This window comes from Mustela nigripes, chromosome 10, assembly GCF_022355385.1.
Source record: "Mustela nigripes isolate SB6536 chromosome 10, MUSNIG.SB6536, whole genome shotgun sequence".
Classification (NCBI taxonomy): domain Eukaryota; kingdom Metazoa; phylum Chordata; class Mammalia; order Carnivora; family Mustelidae; genus Mustela; species Mustela nigripes.
This window is the reverse complement of record NC_081566.1, coordinates 2,008,658-2,027,925: the sequence shown is the minus strand read 5'-3', so window position 1 is coordinate 2,027,925 and position 19,268 is coordinate 2,008,658. Positions and strand designations below refer to the sequence as shown.

The following is a 19,268-nucleotide window of genomic DNA, read 5'->3' as shown; positions in this document are numbered from 1 at the left end:
GCCTGGTTTGGCTCAGCCCAAGTTACACCATTTTGGGCCTGTGGTTTTCTAACAATTCATTTATTAATACTTGTTGAGCTCCTGAGCTAGGCATTTTTCTAGGCACCTAGGATCAATCAATGAACAAAGAAGAGATTCTTTTCCTTGTAAAACGTACAGTAGAGAAAGAAGCCATTCAAATATAATTTTTTTTAAAAGGTAGAATGTAGTCTCTCGGGCAAATATGAGAGTCACATCACCTTTTCAGTGATGCTGTCTTCGGAGCTCCATCTAAAGTAACTCCCTTTCCTCTCCTGTCTTCTCCCTACCTTGTTGCTCAGTAAAACATTAGCAGTATGCTACCGTAGTTAAGAATACGAAATCTGTACACAAACTACTTTATGACATTACCAGCTGTGTGACTTGGTTGAAATAACTGTTAGTGGCAGGTTCCTTCCTGGCTTCTGTGTAGACCTTGGTTGTTGAGTTCAGCCAAGAAAGAATTCAGAGCCAAACTCTCAGGTAAGCAAGAGTTTATTATAAAAGTGAAAGTACATTCTCAAGACAGCAATCATACTGAGAGTCTTAGTGTCTTTTCTTTTTATCCTTGTATGGCTTATGGATCATAGCTAGGATGGTCTCCAATCAAGGGTATTTCCAGTCATCTGAGGGACTCCTCCTAGCTGTTGAGAAGGGGAGTTTGGGCCCTATATGGCCCTTGTCAGTACTGTCCTGGCGGCCATCTTTCCTCAGAGGGGAGAAAACTGCAATGCAAATGTATTATAATTAAGGCATAGGTTATTGTAGGGCTGCAGGTTATAGGGAGGAATGCATGCATATCCTCCAGGGGTCTTTTCCAGTTCTTTGTGCCTTGGTGGTGGTCAGCAGTTTCTTGCATTTTTGTCTTTTTAATGGTTGGGAAGTCCCGGGGGACACCTGGGTGACTCAGTCAATTAAATGCCTTCAGCTCAGGTCATGATCCCAAGGTCCTGGGATCAAGCCCTGTATTAGGTTCCCTACTGAGCAGGGAGTCTGCTTCACCCTCTCCCTTGCCCTGCTTGTGTTCCTGCTGTCTCTGAAATACATAATTTTTTTTTAAATGGTTGGAATATCCCATCTCCTGATCACATCTAGCCAAGTACCTATTCTATCATAACCTCTCTGTACATCGGTTTCCTCATGTGTGACACGCTGTTGCTGTCTGGCTTAAATGAATTAAATTCCAAGATATGCTCTTTTACCTATTTGACTATTCTACACTGATTATTTTTAAGAAACGGCAAACCCAGGAGAAGTTCTGAAAACGGAGTAGAAGTTACCGTTTTGTAAGAGAGATTTACATGTAGAAGGGAAAGGTCCATTCATAAAAGGGGGATGACCATAAATCTCTAGAAACTGTTATCAATGGAGGAGGAATGAATTTAAACCTTATCCTTGTTTACTGGACTTTTGGTAAACTTTCAAAAATGCTCCCCCCCCCCCCGCCCCGCCCCCGCCTCCACCCCTTCTGTGGAGATGGTATTTAAGGTGATGGTTTTGGTCATTTGGGGAGTTATTTGGTTTTCCTGGGCCTTTCCCATATGTACAGGACGTATACATGTTATTAAACTTTTGTTTGATTTGATTTTCTCAATTTGTTAGCAGAGCCGGAAGAATCTTGAAGGGCAGAGTGGAATTGCTCCTCTAACACCTTGTTTTATTTTTTAATAGAACTTAAATTGTACAAACTGACTTTTGTTCATTTGTATTCTTAGTGTCCGTTTCTCCCCCTACCCGTCAACCCCTAAAGTTTGAGGCCTGTGAGAACAGGGCATCCACCCTGCTTTGTCTGCGGATGTTTCCAGGCCTTAGAGCCGAGGCCGGCAGAGTCGGGACACGACAAAGCGTGCGCTGTGTTGAGTCAGGAAACCGAGCACGTGTCGGGAACGCCTTAGAGGACTCGGGGACACGCAGAGTCATTTGGTCGCGTCCAGCTTCACACAAGAGTGGCCTGAGACGCGCAGGGGCTGCCGGGGGCGGGGCGCTTTGTAAATCTGAGAGAACATTCCCAGCGTCTTCGCTTAAAAAGGAACAGTGGTGGGACGCCTGGGTGGCTCAGTTGGTTGGACGACTGCCTTCAGCTCAGGTCAAGATCCCGGAGTCCCGGGATCGAGTCCCACATCAGGCTCCCAGCTCCATGAGGAGTCTGCTTCTCTCTCTGACCTTCTCCTCGCTCATGCTCTCTTTCACTGTCTCTCTCTCAATAAATAAATAAAATCTTAAAAAAAAAAAAAAAAGATAGATTCAGGACTGAAACTAATTCCAAAGCTAGGGTTCTTAATAATTACATTATTAAAAAAAAAAAAAAAAAAAAAAAGGAACAGTGGTAATCGGGCCCTTTGAGCCCAGTTACTGGCAGTGACTGTGTCTTCCTCCTCCTCCTCTTCTCAGTGGTCAGCCCAACCTGAGGCGGAAAAAGGCGCACGTTCAATACCCGCGGAATAAGCGTGAGTTGGTGGCATGTGTGACACGTGCGACACGTGTGACCTCCGCGGACGTGCAACACTGCAGAGCGCTCAGAGCTCACCGAGCTGGCAGCGTTCCTCACGACGAGGACATCAGTCCCTCTGCGCGGCCGGCGCGACGCTCGGCCCGGGGAGCAGCCCCCCCAGTCCTCAGGAAGGCGCCCCGCGGGGACAGCGACGCGCAGTCCCCGCCCCGCCCCCTACGAAGGCCGCACTCCAGGCGCGCCCGCGGCGGCGCTGACGGGCTGACGGCCGCCTCAGCGCCACAGCGAACAGCAGGGACGGGCTCAGAAGAACCCGAGACGCGCGAGTCGTCGAGTCCTTCCGAAGACGCTCTCCGCGTCCGAATACGCGGGTCCGGAAAGCCGAGCCGGCCTCGGGCCTCGGCGGCGCCGCTGCGGGCTGCGTCCCGGGGTGCGGCGCTTGCGGTCCCGGACGCCGACGAACTGAGCGCCGAAGCCGACTCTCCAGAACAGGGCGATGGTGGCCGCGCCCGGACTGTCCCCTCCGTCATGTGGTGGCCGCGGTCGAGCGAGGGCGGGGCAGCGACGCGCGGTCCGTCCACACCGCGAACAACAAAGTACCAGACGGGGAGTCGGCGCGAAAGCGTCCCGCAGCGCCCCACACGGAGCGTCGGAACGCGCAGCCGCCGCGTCACCGCGCGCCGGGGTCCCCTCGCCTCACTTCCTCCTGCGCCGTCTGCGGCCGCTAAAGACCGAGGCCCCGGTCGCGGCTCGAACCCGCCTCGGTCGCGCAGCCCCACCGGAGCCGAGCTCGCCCAGCCGAGGGCTGCCCGCCCGCCCCCAACAGGCACCGGCTCCCGCCGCTTCGGGACAGGAGCGACTCCCGCCGCCGTCGCTCACCCACGCGCGGGAGCCGGGCCTCCCACCGACCCCCTTTCCGGCCGCCGGGGACGGCCCTCGGCTCCGCGGCCCGCTGTGGGGCGTCCGCGCAGCAGCGCTGCGAGCGGGGGCTCCGCTGACCCCGAGGGCAGTCGTCTCCACACCGTCAGCGGGTTCGCTTCACTCTCACAACGTCCTGTGAGAACAAACCGCGGACAGCAAGACCCGTCCCGCCGTGGTCCTCGCTGGATCAGGCGCAGCGTCAAGGGACCCGCCCCCTCGCTCGAACCGGAACCGCCCCACCCCCGGCAGCTGCGGCCCACGCGGCGCCACCGGCCGCGGTCGCGGGCTGGAGAGACGTCCCTCTGCGACAGGCCGCGGTGGCCTTCCGTCCTCCCTTCTGCGCCCGCCCCCTTACTCCCTGGTAGCGGCGACGGCGGCCATTTTAGGTTCGGGCGGATGTCAAGTTAAAACTCGCGGCTTAAGGCCTGAAAACTAAAGTCAAGACCAGCTTGCGAGTTCAACTTAAACGCCAGGCGAGGAAACGGCTTCACAGGCTGACCAGGCCGCTGGGAGCGGGGACACACATACACACACACACACACACACACACCCACCCACCCACACCCCGCGCGCCCACACTCAAGATGGCACCGGCCTGAGAGTCACCTGTGCGGCCGCTCTAGCTCGGTTCCGGGTTCGTTCTCCTCAGTGGCGGCGTCGGAGGCCTGAAGGCTGGCGTTCTGTCCGGCTTCCGGACCCGTCTCTATGGTGGCGGAGGGAGCGTCCCCCCGCGAAGACTGCGCGTGTGGTGGCTCCGGCCGCACAGGGTAGGCGAGGGCGCTTGGTGTCAGCAGGGGGCGAAGGGGGCCCCCGAGCCAAGACCCTCGGCCGCCCTCCCGCAGGTAACGGGGAGTTCCGCGCCGCGTCCTCCGGCAGTGCGGGCCGGGGCGGCGGGGGAGCGGCCGCGAGCGGAGGCGGGGGACGCGCGCCCCACTCGCGGGTCGGCGCGGCGCGGCTGCCGGTTGAGCTGCGGCCTCCGCCCCGCCTCCCCCTGCCTGTGCGGGGCGCCCTGCGGATCGGGGCTTCGCGGCAGGTGAGCGAGGGGGGCGCCGCCCCGGCCGCCCCCGGCGGAAGCGGAGGGACCCCGCTGGCCCCGGGCGGCCGTCCGCGCCGCGGGTCGGGCGAGGGTGCGGGGCGCTGGGAGCCGGCCGGGGCTGGCGGCGGGGCTGGGAGCGGGGGCCGCCCGCGTTCTTGGGGGGAAGCGCCGGCCGCGTAGGGCCCCGGAGGCCCAGCTGGCTCCGTGCGTGCGTCGTGCTTTTCCTCAGGGTGAGGGGGAAGCGCGTCCCGGAGGAGCGCGTTGGGCAGCCGGTGCGCACCGACGCGGGCCCCGAAGCCCGGGGCCACCGGCTCGCGTAGTTCCTGGGACCCGCGTGCGTGTCCGCGGTCGTCTGAGACCCGCTGCAGCCGCGCTGCGCTCTCCCGGCCCCGGAGGGCTGGTTCCGTGCCGCGGGGGCAGCGGCGTCCCCGGACCGCCGTGTCCGCTCCCCGCAGCTCGGTGCCGGCCGCCGTCCCCGGAGCCGCGGAGCAAGAACCGGGTCGTCTCGGTCAAAGTTGGAGGACGGACAGAGTCCCGCCGACGACGCGGGTTTCCTGGTGGAGCGTGAGGTGCCGGGTGACCCGGACAAGCGCCTGCGTCCTCCACAGGTGGCCCCGAAGCGCGACGCGACGCGCTGCCCCGGGAAGCGGGGAGGGGCGGGTGAAGCCCGGGAAGCCGGGCACGTCGGGCCGCCCCGCCAGCGCTGCGTCCGGGAGGCGCGTGGTAAATCCCGCAGAATAACCTTGCTGGGGCAGGGTCGAGGCTGCGCTTTCCTCTCTCTTTGTGACTTTTTTACTTCAGAGCAGTCGGCAGCACATCTTTTTCTTGCCTCCTAATTAAGTTCGCCCTGGGCGGAGGCTGGACCCCTGCTCCTGCAGAGCGTCGCCCTCCTGGCAGGGTAGACGTCTGGCAAGGTTAATCGTGCTTTTTCCTGAGAAAGGGAGTCGTTTCTTTTCTTTCTTTCTTTTTTTCCCCCCGAAGTTGTATTTGTTAGTGTCTTAAGCCCAAAATACACACTGCTGAGAAAACTACCAGTTTGAACCTCATAAAGATTTCGTAACTCGATGTTGAAAAGCCCAGTGTTCCCACAGGGATGGATTTTGCTATTTAGAAATGACTAAGGGGGGCGCCTGGGTGGCTCTGTCGGTTAAGCGTCTGCCTCAGCTCAGGTCATGATCCCAGGACCCTGGGACGAGACCTGCCTCCAGCCCATATTGAGCCCATACTGGGCTCCCTGCTCAGCAGGGGTGCCTGCTTCTCCCTCTCCCTCTGCCACTCCCCCTGCTTGTGTGTGCTCTCGCTCTGTCCCCCCGCCCCCGAAAAAGACAAATCTTGTTTAAAAAATGACTAAATGCCCATTGCTGTACCTCTGCTGACTTCGATCGATTCAGCCAGAGCACCACTCCTCAATCCTGGTGACCATCTTATCTCCTTTGGGGACTGACATTAAAACTAAACAAACACGTGATATTCTGCCAAGAGGATTTTCATTTTCTTGTAGTTCCTTATGTGTTGATTTTGACAGCTGTATTTTGTGGCAAACAGAGAAGGAAGTTAGACTAACCTCAGATACACACTTGTCAAAGTAACCCTTCTCTGACTAATTCCTCCAGTCTGACTGGTTTTTCAGGCACAGGAGTTACCGTTTTCTGCTGATGAAATGGCACCTGGTTTCAAAGAACGTGGACCCATTCAAGCTACCTCAGGTGGACCTCTGGCCGCCCCTGGTAGTAGGAGTGTCAACGAGGCAGGGAGGAAATGGATTTACAGCTGGGTTTCCCAGGGCCTCAAGATGAAGGGTAGCAGTGTGCCTTACAGACCTGGCTGCGCTGCTCCCAGCCTTTGCTTTTCCTTCTGCTGCCAGCTGCCTTCCTCTGTGCTTGCCAAGTTTCTGCTTCTTCATGGTTTTGGCTCGCCATAGCCCTGACTCTACCTCATGGCATCCTTTTACCTTCAGCTAATGGAACTCTCTCTCATCATTCAGATTCCTGAGGCAGGCAAGGATCTGGCCATTTTAGCTCTTCACCCAGGCCCTTGGTGCTAGCGATGGCTAATGTGTGAATTGACTGGCCTTTGGCTCGGGAAGGGCCTGACCCATTAGCCATGCTCTAGAGAAGAGGAGCAAGACCCAAGTGCTTCATGTGACCCTCACGGTTCAGCGGGGGATTGTCCCAGGTTGGGTGGGCACCCATCATCTCCAGAACGGGAGACTTAACAGTAGTTGCTTTTCCCCATGAGCCTCCTTTAACAACTAATTTTCTTTGTAGTCCTTGTGGAGACTGGGACATATAGTTGAGACACTTGGCATTTTTAATACCGTTTTCCCCCCCTTACTGTTCTTAAGATAAATTGTAGAGGAGGTAGCAGCTCAGTGGATTTGTTACAAAGACGACTTAGTTCTTATCCGCAGAAGTATTCTTGGACTTTGAGTCATTTCAATTTCAGATCGCCTTAGCCCTCGTCATGTTGTGTTCCTGCTGCTCTACGTCGGTGGGTCTGTGGGCCTTGGCACTGTCTGGTAGGCGTGTGTCTTGAGCAGCATCTCATGCTTCGGTAACACGCTGTTGTGTGGAACTTCACTAAAGTGGAAAAAAAAAATCTCAGTGATTGCTGGTATATGTTTATTTAAAGGATGGTTTTTTTTTTTTTTAAGATTTTATTTATTTATTTGACAGAGAGAGATCACAAGTAGGCAGAGAGGCAGGCAGAGAGAGAGAGGAGAAAGCAGGCTCCCCGCTGAGCAGAGAGCCTTATGCGGGGCTCGATCCCAGGACCCTGAGATCATGACCTGAACAAAGGCAGAGGCTTTAACCCACTGAGCCATCCAGGTGCCCCTGGATGGGATTTTTTTAACTGAAATTTTTAAAGATCGTTGCACGTTTGGCCTTGTTACTTAGAACTAGCAACTTCTTGCTCCATTGCCAGAGTTAGTTAAGAGCCCTCGTTATGTTTAATTCATTACACTGTGGTAAAGCCAGAACTGCATACTGACATGCATTTTTCAAACATACGTAGTTTGGCCTCTACAGGCTTAAAAACATTTGAACTAGTGTTGGAAAGTATGGAAATTTCCACATAAATCTTCAGGATCTTCAGGATCCTTATGGTAGATGGCCTGATCTGGGTGGAACTTGGGGGTGGCTGCTCCCCTCAGAGCCAAGCGTCCAGGTAGGCGGCCGCAGGCCTGCTCGAACTGCGGGAATTGGTATCGCCGCTGCAGAGAAAGGTGGGGGAGATGCAGGCACGTGTCTGTCTGGGAATTACCCATGATCTGACCCCTCCTCCAAACCTCTGTTAGGACTTGAGCGTGTTTTTTTGTTTTTGTTTTTGTTTGTTTGGGGTTTTTTGAGCATGTTTTTTCAAGTCTTTCTGTGAATGTTTCTGTATGCGTGTATGTAGATGCACGCATAGATGGGGACATAGATATATGATGTATATTTCTTTTGGAAACAATGTTATTGAGGTCAAATTGATACATAATCAACTGAACATACTTGAAAGCATACAGTTTTCCAAGTTTTGGTATTTATAATCAGCCTTCACCATAATCAAGATAATAATCTGTCGATTCCCCCCAGAGTTTTCTTACCCCGCTCCACAATCTTCTCCTCTCCCCCAACCCCTCTTATCTGGGTCTCCACCCTGGGCAGCTGCTGATCTGTTTTCTGTCACTATAGGGTAGTTTGCATTTTCTGGAATTTCACGTATGTGTGCATTTTTTAGCATTTGGGATGACAGAGTTTTACACTTTCCCCTTTGGACTTGGCTGGAGCGTGAAGAGAGGTGTGGGCGCGCTCTTTGCTGTGGTCATTGCCCTTTGTGTTCTGTGAGTTGTCTCTTTCCTTTCCCCGTGTTCTGCTGGTGCTTGCACTGCTTTGCTTGGCCCATATGAGCTCTCCACTTGTTAACATGTTTTTCTTCATTGTTAGAAATCCTCCAGGGGCGCCTGGGTGGCTCAGTGAGTTAAAGCCTCTGCTTTCAGCTCAGGTCATGATCCCAGAGTCCTAGGATAGAGCCCCACATCGGGCTCTCTGCTCTGTGGGGAGCCTGCTTTCTCCTCTCTCTCTCTCTGCCTGCCTCTCTGCCTACTTGGGATCTCTCTCTGTCAAATAAATAAATAAAATCTTTAAAAAAAAAAAAAAAAGAAAAAGAAATCCTCCAGGTTGGGGCGCCGGGGTGGCTCTGTCATTAGGTGTCTGCCTTCAGTTCAGGTCGTGATCGCAGTGTCCTGGGATCGAGCCCCCCTTTCAGTTCGCTGCTTGGTGGGAAGCCTGCTTCTCCCTCTCCCACTCCCCCTGCTTGTGTTCCCTCTCTCACTGTGTCTGTCAAAAATATAGGTAAAATCTTAAAAAAATACTCTAGGTTATAATGTTCTTTTTATAATTTTAAGCTATTGTCTTCTACATTATTATACAGAAGTTTTCTCCCTGATGAATTATCAGATTTTTGCTGCCCTTTCCTGTGAGGCCAGTATGTGCACGGGTTAGGGAGCATGGATGATCTTGCCCTGATTTTGATCGGCCCAGAGCCCTGGAAGGGTCTCCGTGGGAGGGAGGGGGGTGTTGGGGCCGGGCAGGAACTGCCTGTGATGCTTAAGTGCATTTTCTCTGGAGCCGTGGGTGGGTACTTCAGGCTTGGCTGGGAACTGGCTGAGCTTTTGCCATTTTTACTGTCACACGGCCTCGTTGGTGAGGATGGGAGGAACGAGCGGGTGGAGGGGCTGGGTCAGGGTGGCGGGGATCCCCAGCACACGTGGCAGACAGACTCACGCTGGGTGGTGGTTTCTGTTTCAGCCCCGCTTGCTTGGCCTTGAGGAGGAGGCGCCGCTCTGCCCCGCTGCGGAAGGGATGGGGTCGGAGAGCAGCGCTTTGAGGAGCTACAGGCTGGAGGAGCCATCTTTCACGCTGCCCTCTGGACTCGCCGTTTCCGCCGCTGTCCTGCAGGATGGCAGATGCGCTTCCGTCTTCGTGTATAAGAGGGAAAACGAAGACAAAGTTAACAAAGCTGCCAAGGTACCGGGAGAGTGAGGCTTTTTAGTGCTTTCTTCGTGCTTTCTCCTGTCTCGGTTTCTGTTTAAAGTGTAAAGTCGAAGTTACCGAAGGTGCAAGGAGGCAGATGATAAGGAACAGTGAGTGTCCTTGTCCCGCTGTCCGTCCTTCGTGGGCGAATCTCCCGGTTTGCATGACACGGTCAGATGCCAGGGATAGCCAGAAAGCTCCATGACACTCAGTATGATAGCTTTTTTTTTTTTTTTTTAAATCTCATTTTTTTTTTTTAAAGATTTTATTTATTTATTTGACAGAGAGAAATCACAAGTACACTGAGAGGCAGGCAGAGAGAGAGAGGAAGGGAAGCAGGCTCCCTGCTGAGCAGAGAGCTCGATGCAGGACTCGATCCCAGGACCCTGAGATCATGACCTGAGCCGAAGGCAGTGGCTCAACCCACTGAGCCACCCAGGCGCCCCTCAGTGTGATAGCTTTTATCATCGTATTTTTTTAGTGAGAAAGTTTGGAAGGTAATTTTACATGGCCATTAGAAGGTAAAGGAAGTTAATCTACCTTAGCAGAAATCTCTTAAGTCTTGACATTTTGGTAAGTATATTTTTTAAGTGGTAAAATTTATTTATTTTTACTTATTTATTTGAATTTTTAATTTTCTAATGTTTGTATTTTAGTTTTTAAATTTGAACATGGTTGACACACAATGTCACATTAGTTTCAGGTGTACAATATAATGATTCGACTTCCCTGTATGGTAGGCCGTGCACACCATGAGTGTATTGATGACAGACCTAGAAATAGAATATTTTGGAAAGTGTGACTGCTGCATTGTGAGGTCCGAGAAAGTTTGTTGAGCTGGAGTATTAGGCTGGACACCCCAGAAAGAACGTTGGGCCTGGACTCTAGTTCTTGGGAGGGGCCTCGCTCAGATCCTTCACTTCTAGAGGCTTCAGTCTCCTCTTCGGGAGGAGAGCCTCCCTGCTCCCACCTTGCGGCCACTCCTTCTGGAGGGGCACCTGCAGGAGACCCCGACCTCTCACCAGAAAACGTGATAGTACCTCGGTAGAATAATCCTAGCTGTTGTTTTGAACTAGAGAAAACAAACATTTTAGTTGGCATTTCCTTGGATATGGAGTCATTCAGATTATCTTCCGGAAGGTTCGGCAGGGGAAGCAGAGTTGTGGCTCTTCAGTGTTAATGCAGGCACATTCCTTCAGATGGACTTAGAGCTTTGTTCTGTTTGAGTTATGATCTGTAGTCCCGTGAGTCCCTCGTGCTAGCGATACGTGGGAGACATGGGTATCTCCGCCATAGAGATGGCTTTTGAAATGGCTGTTACCTTTGTTAGTGATTATAAAGGGTTTTAGTATATCTGTTAGTGATACAATTTCGGCATGTTATTTGTCACATCAGTTCATTATTTGATGTTATGTCTTTGATGAGGCAGGAAGTTAACTCTTAAAAAGTTAAATGTGGTGCCTAAAGATCACATTCCCCTTGGGATGCATTTTCTATTAGTAGTGGTAAAAAGCATAGCTGGCTGTTCCATTGCTAAGTAATTTCACTTTTTGGTAAGACAATTTTTTTGTCTTTCTGTCCCATCCAGTTACTGTTAATACTTTTTATTGTGATTTTTGCAAAAGATAAAATGCTTCACTTTCGGATTCTTATGTGCAATTCATATCTGACAGGCTTCCTGCTATTTTCATTTAATAAGATCGCACATTTTTAAGTAAAAAAAAATAGGGTGAGGGCGCCTCGGTGGCTCAGTTGTTTAAGTGACTATCTTTGGCTCAGGTCGTGATCCTGGAGTCCCAGGATCGAGTCCCACATCAGGCTCCCTGCTCAGCAGGGTGTCTGCTTCTCCCTCTGACCCTCCTCCCTCTCTTGTTCTCTCTCTCAAATAAATAAATAAAATCTTTAAAAAAATTATGGTGATTAGGATGATTATTACTAGTGAAATACTAGAGATTTATTATCATTCTCAGTTTTTCTTAATAGAACCATAGGATTTTTTAACATTATATTACTCTTTATGGTGTATGTACCAAGAAAGTTGAATAACCCAGATCAGAAATTCTGTTTTGTTTAAGTAGGCTCCACGCCCAGCATGGAGCCCAGCCCAGGGCTTGATCTCACGAACCTGAGATCAAGACCTGAGCTGTGATGAAGTCAGATGCTTAACCGACTGAGCTACCCAGGGGCCCCCAGATCATAAAGTATTTGAAGGAGAAAAAGATCCAGTGTCAGTGTCTGAGGACTTCTGGGCTGGAGGAATTTCAGAACTTGAGAGGGAACATTTTCCTCCTTCGTACATACTCTTCTAAACCACAACTGACTCTTTTCCAGAAGTTTTTGTCTCTTGTTCTGCAGGCTATCTTGTGGCTTTGAATACCTGACACCTGAATCTGGGGATGTGAAATGGCAACGAAATGATACGAAGTTTTGATTTAGATGCAGTACTTGAAAAAAATGTATCACGTTTCATCAGGTTTTAGGACCTTGATTTTCCTGGATACCTGAAACATTAATACAGTAAACTCACCTCACTTCTTCCAGAGTGCAGACTCTCAGTCCTCCCTCTGGTAGTTTCAGTGACCACTTGAAGAGGGGTTACAGCGTTTTCCTTGCAAACATTGTTCGGTCATGAGTGTGCTCTTCCACTAGTGTTGTTAATAAAAACAGGCCCCGTGCCCTGTGACCTCTGGAATAAGACGAAATGCAGGTGTAACCTTTGGCCACAAAACAGTAGTAGAGGTCTTCTCGTTTTATCTTGATTTTATTAGGTCTTACAGCATTTTCTCCGTGGTGGTTATGACTCATTTCTAATGAAGAGTAAGGAATGATAAGTCCTAAATTGGAATTTGGATACCGTGTTTGCTGTCCTCTGAGCACTTCGTTAGGGCCTCACGGGAAGGACGGACTCACAGAACGATTCCTGACTGTCTTCATGCCACCAAGGCAGCCACGTTGGCTCCGGGAGTATGTATGTGGCTGCCGAGGCCAGGCCTTCTTCGTGATGGATTCGGGCGGCCCTGCGGAAGGGCTGGTCGGCATTTTTGAGAACGCACATCGTGTGGTGATGAGAAGAGAGGACTGCTTGCGCTGATCACTTCTGGAATGCTCTGTGGCTCTTCTGTCCACGTGCTCTTTTTGTTCCTTTCCCTGTTAGGCCTTTTCTGTACTATTTACAATCCTTATTCTAGTAAATCAACTTCCCTACGTTGTCAGCTTCTTAAAAAAATATTTCCTTCCCCGTATAATCAAAATCTGGTTCTCTCTTAGGGCTGCTGAGCTGAGCGTTAGCCAGTCAGAAGAGCTTCAGAAGTTCCCCTCCCCCATCCCTGGGCTGGGTAGGGCCACCTCCAGGTGGCGCGGGCCCCTTCTGGCCACGCCCATTTTCAGACTTTGCGTTCTCCTCCCCTGTGGTGGTGGCAGCGGTGGTGGCAGCCTTGTGGCTCTCTGCCCCTAGTCAGGTGTCCGCCGGAACCTCTCTGAGCTCCAGATCCACATTCTCACTTGTCTGTGGAAATCTCAACCTGGATATTTATTTGGCACCTCAGGTGCGGGCTTTCCAACCTGGGATCTGTTCTGCCTTCCTGTCCTGCTCTGTATTCCTCGTTTCTTCTCGAACCTCCAGGTGCGGCATTTAGAAACCCCGTACTTCGTCGCTATCTCGGGTTCTCGTCTTAAGGGTAGAAGGAAGAATATTTCTCCCTGAAAATTCTTGCTCTTTAGTTCAAGCATCATGGCTATTCTGTCATATTTCTTCAAGGCAGTGAAACTACAGCTCGCTTCCTGGCTAGAAACTTACAAGTGAATCGGAGCAGAGTAGCCTCTGTGTTGTGAAAAAGCAGACCAGACCAGGGCAGAATATGGTAGTGAAAAGTTCAGCCCGTAGGGCGCGAGTTACCCTGCTGTGGCTCACAACCTGTTCCCAAAAAGTAGAAAGGGTTTGTAGTCAGGACTTGATTTTCACACTTAACATCTCCATGTGCACGTGGATGTGGATGAATGTGGACAGGTTTCCCAGCGCAGCTCTTTTTTAACGATCAAGGTCCTTGCTCAGAATCGTCTTCCAAAGGCCAGTAGTAGAGCAGTGCATGGGGATAACAGGGATTCGTAACTCTAGAACAGAGACTTCTTTTTTTTTTTTTTTAAGATTTTATTTATTTGAGAGAGAGTGTGAGAGAGAGACAGAGCATGAGAGCAGGGTGAGGGGCAGACGGAGAAGCAGGCTCTGTGCTGAGCAGGGGCTCAATCCCAGGACCCCGAGGTCATGACCTGAGCTTAACAACTGAGCCACCCATGTGCCCCTACGAGAGCTACTTTCCAGGTGCTCCTTCCGCACAGTCCCCTTTCTCCACCAGAACAAAAGTCTTTTATCTCTTCCGGTGATGAGAAAATCTCATCACACTTCACAGGTGCATCTTGTCACTCCCTCTGTTCTTTGGGGCAACAGAAGCTTGAATCAAGAAACGTTTCTGTTTGGGGACGCCTGGGTGGCTCAGTTGGTTAAGCAGCTGCCTTCAGCTCAGGTCATGATCCCAGTGTCCTGGGATCGAGTCCCACATCGGGCTCCTTGCTCAGCAGGGAGCCTGCTTCTCCCTCTGCCTCTGCCTGCCGTTCTGTCTGCCTGTGCTCACTCTCTTCCCTCTCTCTCTCTGATAAATAAATAAAATCTTTAAAAAAAAAAAAAAAGAAAGAAACGTTTCTGTTTGATTAATTGCTAACTTCCCTGTGAATCTGATGTATAATTTATGCAAAATATTGTGTGTGCTGAAGAGGAGTGACAAGTGAGGTTATGGCTGCTAAGTTAAGTGCCCTGTTTGGAATCATGCAATGACTTACACCTTCCTTCCTTCTTCAGTAAACAAACGAGTCACTGTGAACCAAGAATTCTGCTGTGAACTTAGGGTTTAAAAAAAAGGCAGAATGAAATTTATTATTTCATTTATTAACGGGGTGAAATTTACTGACTCTATTTCCATGCCAGTACTCAGCCAGGAAGTATTTCTCCGGATTCACTGGTCTGCCCTGAGTATTAGAGGAGTAAAAGAAGGCACAGAAAACCCAAGGAAAATACTTAGACTCCTAACAAATAAAAGCTGAATGAATATTTTTATTTTCCTGAACGGGCAAAAGTGAAAAGTTAAAAAGTATTTAATTATTGTTTTGCAAATTAGTTGGAATTATTCTTAAAACGCAAAAAGAAGAGGGAGGCTGCATAATTTTACTCAGAAACCATAGCTTAAAAGACACTTGCAAGAAGTTCTCTCCACTTAATCGTAGTTGTTCAGCCAGCTCACTAGCACAGCTCACAGCTCCTCTGGGTCTTTGCTGTGTTTATGTGCATACGTAGGGATTATTTTAAAGGCATATGTACAAATTAATGGTTCACAATTGTGTAAGAATTTTCTTAAGTATTTTTTATTAGAGTAACACAGGGGAGGCTAACAGCTTTCTTCTACAAGCAAAAAATCCTATTGGAGCCATTTCTAGAGTTGTCAAAGTTTGAGATTATCTTAAGAAAAGAAAAGAAACTAGACCATCCTTTTCCTCAGAAGATTCTCCTACGGTGTTCCCTAATAAACTAGTTCAAAGCAACTGATAGAAAACTTGTACCAGTGCTGTGTTATGGGCTCCTGTATGATCTCCTATTCTTCCAAGAAGGTATTTTAGAATGTTCCATTACAGAGTGCTTATTTGTGAAAATGAAACCTGATGTTGAGGTTTTTCTCCCAGTGGAATCTTGCATCAGTCTCCTGGTTTGCTGATTGGTTTCGAGGCTTCCTCAGTGTCCAGTGCCTTTTGCAGGGCAGACCCCAGAGATTGAAGGCCACGTCATTTCTTTTAGAAAATCTGGGTGATTTGCAAGGGAAACCATTATTCCGGCATTTTAAATTTTGTGGTCAATGATACTGTTATTACTATCTGGGTTGGGCATCGTGGATGACCGGTCTGAGTGACTTAGGTCAGATTTTCCACAACATGCAGCACAAGGGAAGCTTGGGAAGTCTGTAGCTGATAACCCTGCAGATCGCCTCTCACAGTCAGACCCAGCATGGTCACGCACTTGTCTTCTGTCTCTATGTGCTCTGTGTCTGCTCAGAGAACGGTGTGTGCGCGGAAATTAATGCGTGGCAGGAGTTCGAAAGCGGGACATCCATAACCTCGGGGCTGTGCACTGATTCATTGCAGTTCGGGGGAGAAAATCAAGAGTGTTTTAATTTACTTTTAATCTTTTATTTTGGTACATTCTATCTTGTAGGGATTTTATGGTATTTGTATTTTATTTATATATGTAAATCAAAAATGTATATTGTAGGTACATAAATGAGCTTCTCATCTAACGTTGCTACTGGTGTGAAGTATGTGAGCTAAAATGTTTAATGCTAACTTTTCTAGATTAATAAAATGGCAACAATTTTAAAGATGGTGAAATATTTTTAAGGGGATTAAGTGCTTGATTAAATAGTGAGGTCAAAAGTAAGAAAACAAGGGCACCTGGGTGGCTCAGTTGGTTAAGCGACTGCCCTTGGCTCAGGGCATGATCCTGGAGTCCCAGGATCGAGTCCTGAATCGGGCTCCCTTCTCATCAGGGAGTCTGCTTCTCCCTCTGACCCTGCCCCTTTTCATGCTTTCTCTCAAATAAATAAATAAATAAAATCTTAAAAAAAAAAGAAGAAAGCAAGATCAACAAAAGATGGCTAAGGTGCTTATCCATTTAAAATGATTTTGTAGCCTGGTGTGGAGTGTTTCTTGAACTCGTTCTCCTGGGCTTGGGAAGAGCGTGTGTACGGCAGTTGCTGGATATTGTTTTCCAACTGTCAGTTTGATCAGGTTTCTTATGCTTTCATTTATTTTTTTGTTTGTTTACTTTTGCCAGTTCAATTGATTGCTGAGAGAGGAGTTTTTAAATCTCTAGCCGTGATCCTGGAATCTGGAATTGCTTCTCCCTTTTATTTTTGCTCTGTGTGTATTTTGAGGCTCTGCTGTTAGGGGCTTACACATTCATAATTGTGATGCCTTTTTAACAAATTGTCCTTTTACTCTTCAAAAACTGTCCCATTTGATGTCTTGCAATGTACTGTCTTGAGGTATATTTTCTCTGATGAGAATACGTCCACTCCAGCCTTCTTATGCTTCATGTTTTCGTGGCATGTCCTTTTCTGTCTGTTCGGTTTCTTTCCACACACCTGTCTCCAAATTTATTTTTAAAGTAAGTCTCATAGGCCCCATATTGTTGGGTCTTCTCTTATATCTACTCCTAATTGGAGTGTTTAGATCATTAACATTTCATGTAATTATTAATGTTGAATTTTATTATTTGTTATTTGTTTTCTATTTGCCCCCTTTTGGATTTTGTTCTTATGTTCCCCTTCTCTCTCTTTGTTTTTTTGTTTTTTGTTTTTTTTGGTTTATTAAAATAGCCCTTAGTATTTCATTTTATCTTGATTTCTCTGCTATATTTTTTTATATTTTTTTTTAATGGTTGCCCTAAGGATTTCAGTTTAATAACTAGCTCATCGTCATCTGTCTGGGGTTAGAATTGTACCATTCACATAAAACATAGGAGGCTTGGAATCAGATAGAAATCTCCAGCCCCAACCCTGCTGTCCTTTTGTTCCATACATATCAACGCCATACACACACAGGCCCATGGTTAAATTGGGGTTAGAGGTACTGATTCCTCGCACAACTGGGCTGACTCCCTCAAAACTTAACTGCTAGTAAGGTACTGTAGAGTGGAAAACTTGCTGATAATATAAACAGTCAATAACATATCTTACTTGATACATGTTATATACTGTATTTTTACAATAAGGTAAGGTAAAACACATGTTAACTGGGAAAGTCGTAAGGAAAAGCCTTGTACAGCACCGTGCACTGTTTGTTGAAAAAGCCTGCGTAGAAATGGACACAGTTTAAACCTGTGGTGTTCGGGGGTTCCCTGTGCATCACTCACGTGGAGAACCTGACCCAGCAGCGTCGTGTCTGCTCCACACAGTCCTGCGCAGCTTACCCAAGAGGCCAACGTGGGGCCTTGGAATCCATCCTGATACTTAACCATTTTTGCTGCTCTTCCTTCAGTTCTGGAGATCCACGTTTCCCTTTGGTGTCATTTCCTCTTCAGCCTGAAGAACTTCCTGTAGCATTTTTTTTTAGGGTGGGTCCTCTGGCAATAACTTTTCTGTTTTCCATCATCAAAAATGCCTTTATTTTACTTTTTTTTCCCAGAAGGATATTTTTGCTATATAATTCAGGGTTGATACTGTTTTTTTTTGTCAGTGCTTTAGAGTAAGTATTCCCCTTTGTCTTTGGACCTCTGTGTTTTCTTTTCTTTTTTGTTTATTATTTGACAGAGATACAGCGAGAGAAGGAACACAAGCAGGGGGAGTGGGAGAGGGAAAAGCAGGCTTCCCACTGAGCAGGGAGCCCGGTGCGGGGCTCGATCCCAGGACACGCAGGCTCCATCCCAGGACCCTAGGATCATAACGCGAGCCGAAGGCAGACGCCCAACCACTGAGCTGCTCAGGCGCCCCGACCTCTGTGTTTTCCGATGAGAAGTTTGCATCACTCAAATTGTCATTCCCTTCCACGTAATAATGATTTTCTCTAGCTGCCTCTGAGATTTTTTAATTTATCTGATTTCTCCAGTTTGAAGATAACGTGTGTGATGTAGTTTTCTTTGATTTATCCTGTTTGGTGTTTATTGAACTTCTTAAATCTGTAAACTTAAGTATTTGGCTGAATTTGGAAAGTTCTCAGGCCATTACATTTTTTTTTTTTTTTTTTTTATAATTTTTTTTTTTTTTAAGGTTTTATTTGACAGAGATCACAAGTAGACAGAGAGGCAGGCAGAGAGTGAGGAGGAAGCAGGCTCTCTGCTCAGCAGAGAGCCCGATGCGGGGCTCGATCCCAGGAGCCCGGGGTCCATTACATTTTTTATGCGCTAGTTCTTTTCTTCTCTTTATTGGGACTCCAGTTATGTATGTTAGACCTTTATTATTGTCACAGTTTCTTTTTTTTTTTTTTTTAAGATTTTTATTTATTTATTTGACAGAGATCACAAGTAGGCAGAGAGGCAGGCAGAGAGAGAGAGAGAGGGAAGCAGGCTCCCCGCTGAGCAGAGAGCCCGATGCAGGACTCGATCTCAGGACCCTGAGATCATGACCTGAGCCGAAGGCGGCGGCTTAACCCACTGAGCCACCCAGGCGCCCCACACAGTTTCTTGATGCTGTGATCATTTAAAAAAAATAAAAAAGAAATTTTTCTCTTTGTTCTTCAGACTAGTTAGCATAGGTTCACTGACTCTTGCCTCTACATCAGTCTGCATTTTGTTGTTGAGTCCAATCATTGGGTTAGTTTCTAATATTTTATTTTTCCTTCCTACATTTCTTTCTCTGCTGAGAACTTCTGTTTATTTCTTGTTTTCCTTTACCTCTAGGGAAGAATAGTTGTAACATAGTGGGGAAATGGCCTTACATTCTTCCTAAGAGTTCTGTTATCTAGGCCATCTCGGGGTTGGTATTTCTTGGATGTCTTTTCACTTTTTTATGGTTCTTTGTTGAGTAGGAACATTTTGGGTTGCATCCCACACATTCTGAATGTCATGTTGCATTGACTCTTGGTTGTGTTAAAGTCTTCTAGAGATTACTGAGGTTTTTGATTCAGCAGTCCATCCCCTTTGGTTCAGGCTTCAAGTTTTCCAGCTGCTCGCCTGCACCCTTCCTGTGCACGGTAGTTCTAACCTCAGTTCATTTCTCAAAAGTTGGCTATGCTGGTTTGGGTCTGTTTTGTCCGTGCTTGATTCAGGAGTTAGTCTGAGACCCAAGTGGGT

The 19,268-nt window shown here is 48.5% G+C and overlaps 1 protein-coding gene and 1 long non-coding RNA gene across 6 annotated transcripts in view; one reads left to right on the top strand and one right to left on the bottom strand.

Moving 5' to 3' along the window:
* Window positions 1-495: 495 nt before the first annotated feature.
* Window positions 496-4,055, bottom strand: LOC132025334 (uncharacterized). The gene is made up of 2 exons (XR_009406545.1): window positions 3,995-4,055; window positions 496-2,236 (listed from the first exon to the last, which is right to left on the bottom strand). It is a non-coding gene; the product is annotated as an uncharacterized LOC132025334 (long non-coding RNA).
* Window positions 4,056-19,268, top strand: part of SCYL3 (SCY1 like pseudokinase 3) — a 42,770-nt gene continuing 27,557 nt past the window's right edge. The window contains exons 1-2 of one of the 5 annotated variants that reach the window (XM_059412416.1): window positions 4,056-4,155; window positions 9,218-9,436. In XM_059412416.1, the coding sequence (XP_059268399.1) occupies window positions 9,272-9,436 (165 nt within the window). In that variant the 5' untranslated portion in view covers window positions 4,056-4,155; window positions 9,218-9,271. Of the gene's footprint in view, window positions 4,231-4,333; window positions 4,422-9,217; window positions 9,437-19,268 lie in introns of those variants that run through there. The other 4 variants (XM_059412418.1, XM_059412415.1, XM_059412419.1 and 1 more) reach the window with 4 other exon arrangements.